General features: G+C 37.3%; 1 protein-coding gene across 5 annotated transcripts in view; it reads right to left on the reverse strand.

The window, feature by feature from the left end:
- Positions 1 to 4,124: 4,124 nt before the first annotated feature.
- The window catches only part of TBL1XR1 (transducin beta like 1 X-linked receptor 1), a 66,003-nt gene continuing 55,955 nt past the window's right edge, over positions 4,125 to 14,172 (reverse strand). For all 5 annotated transcript variants that reach the window (XM_009288031.2, XM_019474332.1, XM_009288029.2 and 2 more), the window contains 6 exons: positions 13,356 to 13,477; positions 12,782 to 12,856; positions 10,173 to 10,300; positions 9,829 to 9,994; positions 8,848 to 8,949; positions 4,125 to 7,189 (listed from right to left, as the gene is read on the reverse strand). In XM_009288031.2, coding sequence (XP_009286306.1) covers positions 7,163 to 7,189; positions 8,848 to 8,949; positions 9,829 to 9,994; positions 10,173 to 10,300; positions 12,782 to 12,856; positions 13,356 to 13,477 — 620 coding nt within the window. In that variant the 3' untranslated portion in view covers positions 4,125 to 7,162. The remainder of the gene's footprint in view (positions 7,190 to 8,847; positions 8,950 to 9,828; positions 9,995 to 10,172; positions 10,301 to 12,781; positions 12,857 to 13,355; positions 13,478 to 14,172) is intronic.

A 14,172-nucleotide genomic window follows, 5' to 3' on the forward strand; every position in this document is an offset into this window, starting at 1 on the left:
GAAGAAGTCTTGAAATGTTCAAGAACATGTAATTCAGAAAGCTCAAAATGCAGCTCTCAAGGTAGAAATCAGGGTTCTCAGCATCTAGAACAAGTCAGAAAAATCTCTGTGGAAACAAGGAAACAGTCTGTTGAAAGTACTTGACCTCTATTGAGACTTCTTGACGTCTTCCCGAGAGCAAAATCTTGACTTGGTATCTGAAGAATGAATCTAGGAGCTGAACATTTTCACATTTCATCTATTAAGAAAACCCGTGTCTTTTTTAATCCTTCAAACAATCCTTTATGGTAGCAATTTTCAGTTAGTCAGATAAATAAGAAAGCCTCTGCACTGCAGATCTCCTGGTCAGCTTTCCTTAAGGACAAATTGTACTAACTGGGGCATCATCATTCTCTACAGAATCATCGATAAATTCCTCTTAAATTATTATTCTGTTACAGCTGCCCTGTGCTGACATCAGGGAACCAAAGATGTTGCTTAGACTTCCATTAAATGATTTCCCTAGAGGTAGGGAACACGGACTTTATGAATACCTGAGATCACGAGTTCCTACAGAATTATAAAACCCGGATTGTTATAGCATGAGGATAACTGAACTTCGAAGGGAAGATTTGGGCAGTAATGGCATGATGCACCTGGAATACCTGGAACGCTGTCTCCTCCTCACAGAACAGAGGTGGGCATCACTACCATGCAAGCTTAACATCCGCGTATCGCAACACCGCTCTGTGGTTCCTGCATCTCAGGGTGGCCATACTCTAGAGGGGAGCATTTGCGCTAATAACATTTCAAGAGACACAAACTTTCTGCATCATGACATTAGTTAGGACAAACAGTCTGTCTCAAAACCATGAAATTGCTTCCATATTGCACTCTCACAATTGAAATAGCGACAGAGAAATCCTGACGTGCACTCAGACTCCAGGTGAAGGGAATCCAAGACTGGTTTTACACTTGTAAAATACAGTCCCTCCTCCATTTTTAATCCATTACGTATGTTTTTCAACAGCAAGTTTCAACATGTTAAAATAAATTGGTTTTGATAACATTACTGAAATAAGAAAGCTATTACTTTTGAACATATTATAGCAAATGAATAGTCTACATGAAAAAGCAGTAATTTCACTATAAAGTTCTAGCGACCTTGAAAATAAACCATCTGGGTTCGCTCTCTTGGATTGTGACACGACCCACAATTCTAAAAGAATTAAAGCATCATTATGTATAGATGGGTGCATGTTATTTCATGTGTAAATCCAAATGCTTTCAAATACCTGAAATACAGTAACACAAATAACATTCCTTTCCATAACCAAATTGAATTGCTCCGTAAGAACGGATCTCTCTGACGTGAGATTGCATTACATACAGGAGCCTGCTCCCACGCCTCCAAAGTCTTCTAAACAGCTGGAGCGTAGCTGTGAACACCACTAGGCTCGGCTTCTCTTCCACAAGTGTATGGGTAAGGAGAAGATGAAGCACGTGAAACGCACGCGTAAGAAAGCAGTTCGTCTAAATCAAACGCATAGCGGTACATGGTGGCAGAGGATAGCGTCACCGTTTTCAGAGGGTCTACTGTTCATAAAGAGTATGTAGCTGTACAATGTATTACCTCCCATTGCTTCTTACATATTGTCTTACATGAAAATGTGCCAAAATAAATATTAGAAATAGTGTTTTAGTCTAACACTTCCCCAAGGTAATCATCTGTAAGTCTTCCGTACCAAGCATTTAAAATTACATTCAGCCAAGGTAATATCAAAATATATTTTATTCTGGACCTCTTTCAGATCTGATTCAAATTACAGTTGTCAAAGCAATACAATGCAAAGGGAAACTGCAACAGAAAATGTGCCTAGAAGGGATATAAGGGCCTTGGGGACAAATCATTGTGATGTAGAACCAAAATACATCATAAAGTGTAATTAACATGGTCCAGGACAGTATAGAACATCTATATCAGTCGTCTTTAGACAATAATCATGAAAACTGAACAATAAAAGTCCTTTAAACAAGTACAAAAAACTGTCATGGGCTGGTTTACACTTTTACAACAGTTGTAATTTAACTGGATAACTGAAGAAATGATGCAGACATTTTAATCCAGTGCTATAGGTAGGCTCACAGAATTAGACCCAAAGGATTTGTAACTCCAAATGAAACCATTACAACTACAATGTCAAATGTCAGGAGAGAGAGAAAGTTACTTCTGTATTCTAGAATTACTGTTCTGCACACTGCAGTCTGTTGAGGACAAGATTGCAAAGTACACTGGACTAGCAACAACATGCAGACTGTTTTCTTGTATTTACCCACAAATGTCAAAAAACATTATGAAGTAAAAATGAATGATTATTTAAAAAAGAAAACAAAACAAAAACATGCCTCAAGTTATTGTCAAGCTTCAAACTTAAAGGCAGAGAAAGCGAATTATGTACTCGAAACTACTGATCTGAAGCACTATTAACACTAAATCTGCAATCTGCAAGAAAATGGCAGATTTTCCTGGTTCGTCTGCCTTCCATCAGACTGACAGTGAAGACAGCCACACTTTCACAGAACGTGGTATTTCAGAGCTTTCTCTAGAGGGAGAAGTGAAGACTGCTCCACGGCTCTCTCCCTATGGAAAATGTCAGGGATCCTGATGGAGATTTACTGCTGTCTCCCGAAGCCATATTTGCTTCTAACATGCCACAATGTTGCTTCTGCTTTCTTCAGACTTCTGGAGAGTGTGAAACTGATCCCGCTGGGGAACGGCTCTACAGGACTTTGTGAAGGGAGAAGCTATCATGCTTGTCAATGAAAAAGGAACACTGGGCTAAATCCGGCAGGCCCTGCTCTGGCAAAACCTCCACCGAGGCCAAGGGGAGTCTTGGCTCGAGTGGAACGTGGCTCGTTTTACCTACGCGGCACGCTGTACGGTATGACACAGACCCAACGCCTCCAATGCTTATTCTGGCAAGGTTTTCTCACGAAGTGAAAGACAATGGGATTTCTGGTTAAGTAAAGATTGGAAAAATCGGGTCCCAAGGCTCCTCTTCGCTAAACAGACAAAAAACATACAACCTTTTATTTACAAGCTGAAAAACCCAGTTTGTGATTTTAACGAAATTCCTTCATTCAGCAGAACTAAATGAATCGGCTGCTAAGCTCGCTCCGTAGGCAAACTGGCACAACCACCCTATGCCACCTACTGTTCTTCCTAAACACAAAGAACATTTCGAAGGTACAATGTCCCATTAAATACCCTAGCATGAGGTAAGCAGTGTAAGGAAAAAGGAGTGCTCTTTAAAATGAAAATTAATTAAAATTGGTAGAAATCTTTGGCCTTTCTCTCAAGATGCATTAAAGTGTCATGAAATCAAGAAACATGCTTCAAAATGCCATGTCATTCTGACTCTGGTAACTACTACCTCCCTCCACCCAACCCAGAAAAAGAGGCACTTTTAGTGTTTCATATAAGATTTCCAATCATCTAGTAGACACGCTAAATAACCCTGCACAATTGTAGTCCCAGAATAAACTGAGTTTATCAACATTACAAAGAGTCTAAAAAAGCCTTTATGAGGACCTAGATATTCTCTTAACTACACTAAAAAGTCCACCGGTTGGGAATCTTTACATCAATTTAAAAATGCAGGAAAAGGTAAAGTAAAAATAGAAAAAGAGGAACTCTACAGAAACCTGGACCTAATTATGCAGAAATGAGAAATGGGATTCTGAGATGCTTGCATAGAAAGACGGCTAATTCGAGAGCAGTTCATTTCTTATTCCATCATTAATTCTGAGCCCAGTTTTTCCCCTTCCTTTTATCCTCTGTTTGGATATTTGCCCATTAACGTGTTGAACTGGAAAAAATAGGAACTGTAATGTATGCAAAGGCTTATGCACACGTTTGCCTTTACACTTGGAAAACAGGCGCAACAGAATTACTCAGTATGTAAGACTAAGCATGTGTATATGTTTATACAAAGTCAGGGTCTTACTGACATTTGGCATACTCAATTTAAAGGAACAATTTGGATAATCTACCTCACTATTGAATACGAGGTCTTTGTGCTATAAAAGACAATAATTAATGTCATGGTTCTCTTTTTTTTTTTTTTTTTTTTTTTTTTTTTTTTTTTTTTTTTTCTTTTTGCTTCACATAATCACAGCACATAATCACAGAACCTAGCACACCTTGCATGCATGCATTTAACAGTGTATAAAACAAGAGGCGAGAAGAGGTGTGAGCAGGAGCAGCACTGTGGCATGCTAGTAAAGGACAACAATAAAATATCTATTGGCCAGATCCTTTGCTAGTGGAAACTGGCGTCATTCCACTACAGTGGGGCACTGCCGATTGATTAACACTAGGTTGGGGGGTCTCAGCCTGCGCGTCCAGAGCACTCAAGTCGACAGATCTGACGTTCCTGCTAGACTGTGCTTCAAGCACCTGAAAACCCTGGACCTGTGATACCGAAGCTCTGTTTTACCTATTTCTGAATATGTGATACTATGCTTAAGCAACTAGAATTACAACCAAAACGGCTGATGATTGAGAAAGAGGAAAATGGCAATACCCTAAAACATGGCTGTGTGATTTTGCAGCTATGTCACAGAATTCCACCACAATTGTTTAGATTGGCTGAATTATCCAATAACTTTTATGAAAATGAATAAACTGTCCATATTAAAATACAAAAGTACTATCAAGAATCACTTCTGACTTTCAGATTTAAATTCAGTGCAATTGACAAATGCATTGCTAAACGAAAAATGCAGCTTAAACATACTCAAAACATTTGTGTCTATTCCTGGGAGCACAGTTTAAAATTATTGCACAGAATTTTTTTTTTATTTTTATCTTTTTTTTTTCATTAAATTTCATTAAAAAAGAGGTCAGCCACAGTCATGGACCTCCAGCAATAAAAGCAATATTTCAAGTGCCAGACACTCAATATATTAGGTTTCCTACATATTGTAACTCACAGGGTAATTGCTCTAAACATTTGTAATATGTTCCAAAACCCTAAAAATAGCTGGCACCGAACCACCGCGGATGACTGCCTTTATGGATATGATTTTTTGTTGGTTTTAAACGCTGTGTATGATAGTATTATAATCCTGGGGTATATATAAAGAATGTATTGTTGACTTCTCTTTACCGCTGGCAAATTGCTACCCTACCTTAGCCAAACTCAGACTTGCTTCAAGTCATGTTTATTCCATGGAAATAGCAGAAATCACTGCCTAAAGAACAATGGTTAAAATGTCAAAGCTGCATTATCTCAATTAAATCAATTTATACCTAACTTGGAGGGGAAAAAAAAAAACAAAACAGGGAAAAAAAAAAAGGTTAGAGACTAGCAATCATAAGCCACAAAATTATTTGTGATTGAAATAGTGTTATAAAACTGATAACTTTGCAAAGCTCTGTAATATAAACCATTCCTTAAGTAAAATGCCTGTGACATAAATTTGACAACCTCTCTTTTTATAAATTTACACTCTTGGAATCTTATGCAAGACATGATGCAACCTTTTCGACTACACATACGCATAAACACAACCTCATGCTATCATTTACAAATAAAATCACTATCAGTATACTTTTAATCACATGAGCAGAAAAAGGTTTGCCATATACATCTGTCATTGTAAGAAAAATACTTGATATTGTAAACAGAGTAAAAGACACTATATAGTAGTGATTATTAAAAAAATAGCAGCTTACATCTACCCTATATTTGGAAAAAAATGTAGTCACAAGATACAATAAACTGCAGGACTGGAGCAGCAGGGGAATTAGTGCAAGTATTCATCTTTTAAATAAGCTGAATCACTGCTATTAAAATAAACTTGAAGCAAGTCCTCTGTTTAAGATTTTTTTTTTAAATCTAAGGTAGTAAACATTTTGCCTCTTAATGGCAGTGTTATCAAATATATGCCAAAGATTTTATTTTAATAAAGAAAAATTACATGAGATACTTTTAATACTGGAGTTTGGTTACAATTATACATCTAAGCTCCTACAAATAATGATGGGCAACTCTCAGAGAAGCTGTGGCATGAGCCCTTGTCCAGAAAGATCTTAACCTCTTAAAAACGATCCCCCAGCTATACTTTGCTCCTTTTCACAATAGTGCACAATTTAACCATATTTTAGCTATGGTCTTAAAGCAACAGAAGATGCATTTTTTCCTCTTTTTTTGTCCTTTTTTTTTTTTGCATCCCTGTATTTTTCTTTTCTGTATTTTTGTGCCCTTCTATTCTTGAGTTTGGCAGAATTATGTCCCAAATAAGAAACTACTGCATTTTAGCCACGTCACCAGAAAATAAAACATAGCATTATACCCATTACTGTCATACTTCGTAGGTGAGCAGGACGTGAAATATCACGCCTTGAAGAATTTTTTTCTCTTCTCTCTCCATAATCCCTTTTCCACCCTCCCTCTGTTCACAAAATTGTGCTCTGGGAGCCACAAAATGTACCAAACATCATCAGGTTCAATCTACCTCTTCAAAGAATGCATTAAAATATGTTTCAAAGAAACATTTTTTTCCAAGGTGAAAAAAATATAAACAAGAAAATAATTCACTCCCTTACTTCATGCATCCGTAAACTTAACCAAAACAAAACAGAAAACCCAATGTTTAAAAGCAAAGAAAAAACTACTGCTGCAGATTTCTGTAAGTCCATTTTCTCTGTACACACAAACTGCTCAACTACTGAGAAGGAAAAGAAAAATACCCCACAATCCATTGTCATCATGGATTTAAAGGGGGGAAGGGGTAATGAAGGCTGCCATTAGTATCTTCTGAATTTGGTATGTATATGGGTCTGCTCTTGTATACGGTATATTTCTCTCTCTCTCGCTCTCTCTCTTCTGTTTTTCATATCCAAAACCTTTAAATGTTATTTTGGGGCACAGCAGATTCCAGCACTTGGTGAACAGGATTCACAAGCTGTGACAAAACTCTGTCATCCTCTTCAGGGTGTAATTTTTTTTTTCTCTTTTTTTTTTTTTTATATACAGTATATGTATATATTTCTTTTATGTTTGGCTGTAGTGGACTGGCCATGGTTCAATTGGGACTATAGCAGTACATGGGTCAGGGACAGTCATTTTGGCTATGTACACATTCATAGTCGGTCCATGGCTTCCAACTAGTAGCGCTATTTCCGTAGGTCTAATACACAAACCTGTAAGAAAAAGAAATACGTATACAGAAATTGCACATTGCACAATATTCCACGTTTGTACAATTCTGTGTGAAATATCTGAGCAAAACCTATGAAACAGATTGCGCAAGCTTCATCTTGCATGTCTTACCTGGTGATTTCTCCCCCCAATCTGTTGTTGAGGACTTTGGTTATGAGCACCCAGCCAGACCTGCTAAGGGTACTGCTGCCTAATGAATTACTATCAGAACATTAACAACTAGTTAATGTTCTAGTTCTGTCAGATACGGAAAGCTACTAGTAAAATATAATCATATAAAAGCTATGATTTTAGTCATCAAACTGTTCAAATGTGCCTCTATTTGCTTAGTTATTATGAGCTATAAGTATATTTAAAACTGCGGGAACGAGGAGGGCTTTTGCTAGCAAACGATATAAAACAAAATAAACCCAATATTTTTAAAAGAGCAAAAACTAAATGAAAACCAATCTGTTGCAAGTACAATCAGCCTCCTGGGTCAAATTAACTGGAAGACTGGAAAGGGTACACAGCATGTACATAAAAGGGTCATCTAGGGTAGAATGATAATTAATTTCTACTCGGGATATGCCTTGAGCTTTTGTTCCTTTTATGATATTGTCTATACTTATAAGACTAAAATGATATGAAACACCAATCAAAATTAATTCTCTAGAATTTAGTCTACTTAAAATTCAGAACTTCCTATTTTCTATTCTGAACTCTAACAAAGCGGTCTCACTTACCAGTATGGAGCATGCAGGACAGGAGAACGCTTTGGCATGTGTGTTAAGATACTACCTGAGACTCTGGACTACAAAGCTACCAGGATTGCTTTTTGCTGACATTTGTTACTTTAAGCTACAGCACTTCAAAATACAATTCCTTTATCACTCTTATTTTATTCTAATTTTGCTTTTCCTTAGGCTCTCTTCTCCTTTCTTTTAAAACCATGGCAAAAGAGAGGCAAGCAAAAAACGACTATTGTACTTGTTACGAAGAACTGCACGTTAATATTTTATTGTAGTACTTTGCAGGACAGTGTCAGAAGACCTATAGGAGGTGATGCTACAATACAATACTGAGATGACAGCGGGTGCGTTCACAATTAGTTAAACATATGATTTTATTCTCTGCTTCTTCTAAGCAATGGAAGCAGACTCGTATTTACATATAGCTCTTGTCATTTTTAAGAGCTTTTTAATTCTGAGAATTCAGAAATTTGTACTTTGTTTTGCTGCTCTTTCTTTTGAATGCAATGCAGAAGATATTTCATTCCTATCGTGCATAGGACAATAATATCACCTACACTGAACATTTTCACTCGAAAAGGGCAAAGAGGCAAAAAGGAACTTGTTTCCAGACTATAATGAAAAGACCAGCCACAATGAACACATTTCCATGGTAAGCCCCAGTAGGGATAGAAAATTTAAATTAGAGGCATCTTCACCTTCTGAGATTTTCTGAGGGTTTAAAACAATAATGCATTAAGCTGGAATAAAGACATATTCCCCTTTCAACATTACAGCACCCTTACATGCAAAAATCTACATGCGAGCTAGCTGTATTAAACTTCAGCTACAGAAGGAAATTTTGTCTCCATTGTTAGTCAAAAGATTTCCAGAAGATGCTTGTTGTTAGAATGTCAAGCTACACTTACTGAACCATCTGAAGCACTTGCTCCAACTTTGTCTCCTGCTGCATTCCAGCAAACCTCAAAGATCCCTCCTGTTCCCCGGTAACTGTGAACAAGGGCACCTGTCTAAAAAGGGACAAAACATGTAATTAACACAACAAAATCCAAGCAAACAAGTAAAATTTGTACAACATGCAAAACTTCCCCACTGCTTTTAAGAGCTGAAATTCTCAGAGGAAATGTTCCAGGCAAGGCTCGTGGACAATCTCAGCACTGTGTTAAAGGATGTGACAAACACAATTATCGTATCTTGATCTCTCGTGTTTGACAAGCAAAACTGGGGATGTTTATGACTACTTCCAATTACTAAAATGAGCCTTTCAAAAACTAATATCCAATTCCCAGTAGTCAGAGATCACATCTTGCCTAACAACAAGGTCTTTAAGACTTTCAGTTGCAGTCAGCCCTTTTTTTGCCAGAAATACAAAACAAGTAATAGTGACCTTTCTAAGAAAGTTCTGTAGAAACATTTTGTCATCATCGTCTTCTCTCACTTTACATTCTCGTTTTTCAGTGAAATTGAATGAAATAGCTATCAGATTTGTATGTTTACATCCAGTCATCATTTTTCACAGCAAACCTGTTTTATCAGGAGTTTAAAGTTCAGAGTTAACAAAGACAATTTTTGGATGCAACCCATTGGAGACACTTTGTTGAATACGTTTTGTTGCTGTTGGTTTTTTGGTTGGGGTTCTTTTAGGTTTTTTGTTTGCTAAGTAAAGATAACGTAAAGACAATTATTACTTCACCATAGGCAAGCACTTCAAAGAGAGAAATTAAATGTATATCCATTAACAGAAGTAACCTTAGAACAAAGAGAAAGCGAATCAGCGTGTTAGCAAAGGCAAAGCTCTTTGTGGCGGAAAACACGATGGAGCAAAGGTTGGAAGGGTGCTGATGGAAAAGACCAAAACACAAACTTCTAAATAGACAGAAGAGCTATACCTGTGTATTCCAGATGTGTACACATTTATCAAAGGAGCCGCTGGCCAGGTACCTGCCATCAGGACTGAAAGCTACACTGTACACAGGTTCTTGATGTTTTGTCAGAGTATGAATACAAATTCCTCTGTCTACATCCCATAACCTAACAGTAGAATCAAAGGATGCACTGTCAAGGGAAAAAACACAGATTAATTACATCTCAATTTGACATATTTTTGTTTCTAAAATAAACACAATATGATAAAGTATCCTACATGCTTCAAAACATTCTGTAAACCTACATATATAGAGAGTGAAGTAAAAATAATGCTTAACAGGCATTTAAAAACAGGATTAAATAGTACCTTGCTAACATAAGATTGGCATTTGGATTATTTGTTCCTGGTCCTGTAGGACTCCATTTGATAGTATAAATTTCTTTGTTGTGTGCTTGTAAATCATGGACACAACTGTCTTGTTTCATACTCCAGATCTATGATAAAAACAGACAAAAACACAAAGACATTTAGCACAATATTGTACTAAAATACATTTTACATCTTTCTTCTTTATCATTTGCAGCCTGACTGCTGCCTTTTAGGCCACTCAAAACATTTACTATGACTGCTGAGTTTCTAGAGTAATTATGACAAGAATTATTTCAGTACCCTCCAGTCTTTGAGTTTTAAGTACCTGATGGGATTAATGAGTAACAAAGGTACTGTCTATAGAAGCCAATCTGCATGTGCTAACTACAAGCCCCTTGAAAAGTGCAGGGATGATAACAGATGCTAAAATGAGAAGAGCAATATGTATATGTTCATGTCTGAGTTGACAAAATATCACAGTCCTATTTTTAAGTGAACTTCTTGCTACACAGATTGAGTGAAATAAAGGGATAGTAGAGAAATTTTCTGTTTTCATTCAAAGCCATAGATGCATACTGCAAAAAACATTATGGCATTTTCCTGGCTTATTAGGATTTGCATTGCCAGGTGTTTGTTCAGGACTTCATACAAAGGAGGAGTTCCTTAGGACTCCAACTCCTGCATGATAACCTTCAACAAACAAAATAACTTTATTCTATTAAGGGCTTGCATTGCATACAGAGGGGGTTTTGGAAGGCTTTTATACCTTTTCCTAAATGTGAAACTTGATATTGTAGTTAATCATCCGAATGCTTTTTTTTAATGATACCTGGTTTAGTAGTGCTTTTAGCTCACCTCTTGTTAGAAAAAGCTAACAGGAGCATGTTTAAGCTCAACTGTATTTAAGATGCAATTGGGGTGTATGTTTAAATGAATGATACTTTTCAGAACTGGTGCCTCACTGAAGGGGAAATTGATTTTCAATGTGCAGACAGAATTAAAATTGTATTTCCAGTTTAAATTGACAGGATCAAAATCTAGCTTCTCTTCCCAAAACTAGTATAGATGAAAAGAGTCCATATTAGCTGCCCTAGAGAACATCAAGTTGGCGTCACAAGAGAGAAAAATAAATCAATCGATCACTAGGCATCTTCCATATGCTTCAAAACCTGACATTCATTCCTACTGCCACTGAAAACTAAGTGATCCACAAGCGATTAGTGATGCATAGACTTATCTACAAGCAATTGGTCTTCCAGTTATTCTTGAACAAAATGATAAAATTCTTTCCAGGCTGGGCTGAAATCAAAACAGCTACCAAGAAGTTAATTGCCTGAATTGCCTGAGCCCACAAACGGTGACATGTTCCCAGCTGTCACCTCTCTACTCACTGAGATGCAGCAGCAGCAGCTTGAGCTCTAAATTGGAATTCATCTCACCTGAGTTTCAGCTGTTTAAGTATTAAATATCTAGCTTAAGCTGGCTACTTTGACTCCATCCATTGCCAACGGAGAATGACTGATGCTCTCAGGGGTTTACTCATCACACGTGACTTAGACACTTAACTTAAGAAAGGATGAATTGCTCTTCAGTGGTGCTAGACACTCTGTTGACTAAAGATGTCTAGACATCTAGTTTTAGACTGGAAGCTTAACGCTTAAATGTTTATATTTAGATAAGGTGATTTCCACTGCAAGTGCCTGACTGTGTGCCAGCACAGGAGGGGATATCTGGCTACTCGTTCAGCCATTCCCTGTCTCTGATTAAACAACAGTGAGCTAGATGGAAATAGCCATCCCAAGGGCTACTAGCAGGACAGCGCTGTCAACATAAAAAACCATATCCTGAAACTCTACTAAACATAGTGCTAAGCACCTACTAAATATAAAGCAGTATGGGAGTAATGGAAAAGCATCTGTAACGTGGAAACAGCACAGGCCTGTCAGGCATGAACAGCCTCATTTCTTCTAGTGCATCTAACCTGGTGGTATTTTTTTATGGATCTCTAGTGCACCTTGAAGTCATATGTGTAAGTTACAGTATCCTCTCTGCATTCAGAAGTTTACCCTAGTTCTACAAGAAAGCATGTTGCTATGAATTATTTGGAGGAAAAGTGTAGGTGCAATTGAAAACTGTAGAATGACTCCTGATGAACTGGAAAAACCAAGGAGTACACACAGTCTCTTAAGAAACAATATGCCAGAGTTTTTAACTAGAAAGAAGGGGAAAACAGAAGAAAACCAGGCAAGGAACTAGTCACCCATTCTTGTATGTGTTACACGACATGCATTCCAATTCTTCCTTTTAACCAAAAGCAACCATCAAGTGTGACAGCTTAATGATTAATGACCTGATTCTGTAAACAGCTAAAAGCACCTAATAAATCATGCTCCAAGTCTTAGGGTGGCAGCCTGTAACAAGTTCTCTGGACCAAAGCTTGGCTCTGATTAACAAGGATTTGCTAAGATTGCCTAATCTTGTTATATTAGGAAAGAACAAATATTAGACGACATGGCAAGTACAGTGATACTGCTGAATTGCTCGAGCTAATGGTTTGCATTCCAGAGTCCTACAAAGACAAGAGCTAGTACCAGAACTCCCCTTACCTTTAGAGTCATATCATCAGAGCAGGATGCCAGAAGATTACCAGTTGGATCCCATTTGATTGCGTTTACTTCATTCTAAAATTGAACAGTGAGAGTAAGTTGGAGTCTTCACTTCCATTACAAATGACAGCTTACAAAAGATAAAGTTGGACAGCAGTTATGAGTATTTGTATAACTGTCAGTATTTTAACATTTAATTTTAATTCCTAGCTTTGCCTTCAATAACAACAACTTTTTGCTATCTGTTCATCACATTTTCCCATGCATGCTCTTACACAACATAGGCTGTGCATAGCAAAGTCTTAAAGTTACCATGTTTGTTCTTCTAAAGCTCACTTTTGCTATGCCATCCTGGCACTGGTAAAAAAAGCTGCACATGGGAGTAAGAATTGTTCTAATATGATAGAGACTAGTTACCATATGACCTTAACTATGACCACCTGCGTATGTATATCTATTGCCTGTTGCCAAAGACCAACCATTACACAAGTGCTGTATACTGACAAGTATACTGGGCCCCCAATCTCTCATTAATAAAAATATCATATAGCAACTTTATTTTTCCAGTACTTACTGTGTGACCCTGGAAGGTTTTGATGGGCCTATCTTGTCCTAGTTTACAGACATGAATACACATGTCTGTACTGCAAGAGGCAAATGTGTTGTTACTCTGCCAATCAACATCTAATGCTGGTGCTAAAAGAAAAAGAAAGATATTTAAAACTATGGTATGTATTCTGCAGGAGTTTGATTTGCAAATTCAGCATGCACCACCTTAGAACAAATGCCAACAGGAAGCAACCATTAATTTTACAGCAGTTCTAAAGATAATCAAACACTATGAACAGTGAGAAATGCAGCCAAAACCGGTCTTACACAAAGAAATGAAACAAAATTTAATAGAAGTCATTAAAACATGGAACATATCTGAAATGAAACAGTTATTCAGAAGAAAGTGCAGCAGGACAACAAGCTGTAGTTAAGTCATCTATAAATAAATCTCAAGAGTCAGCACGAGGAACAGGTTCCCACAACTTAACACATCGTCATGCATGAGCTCATCTCCACTAACAGTCCATGCTTGTGCTGATAGATGGCAGCCAGTGAAAGGTAATGATTTATTTCCTTTCTTTAATTCCAGCATTATAAGGTGTGGTAACTTGAAGCTTAATCACGGACAACATATTTCATTTGATCAAGCCAAGATATTTATGGCAGATAGCACACAGAATTGCTTGGAGTAAATCAAGAATTGATGTTTTTGATTGTTGTCATGCCACTGAAAATGTAGTGTGAGCGGAATAATAAGTGGAAACGAAACACATTTCTTAAAGGCCCTTCAATGACATGTTTGTCATCCTCTCTATTCTATTTTCCAGCTGATTCTGGCA

The sequence above is a fragment of the Aptenodytes forsteri genome, unplaced genomic scaffold (assembly GCF_000699145.1).
Source record: "Aptenodytes forsteri isolate BGI_AS27 unplaced genomic scaffold, ASM69914v1 Scaffold72, whole genome shotgun sequence".
Taxonomy (NCBI): Eukaryota; Metazoa; Chordata; class Aves; order Sphenisciformes; family Spheniscidae; genus Aptenodytes; species Aptenodytes forsteri.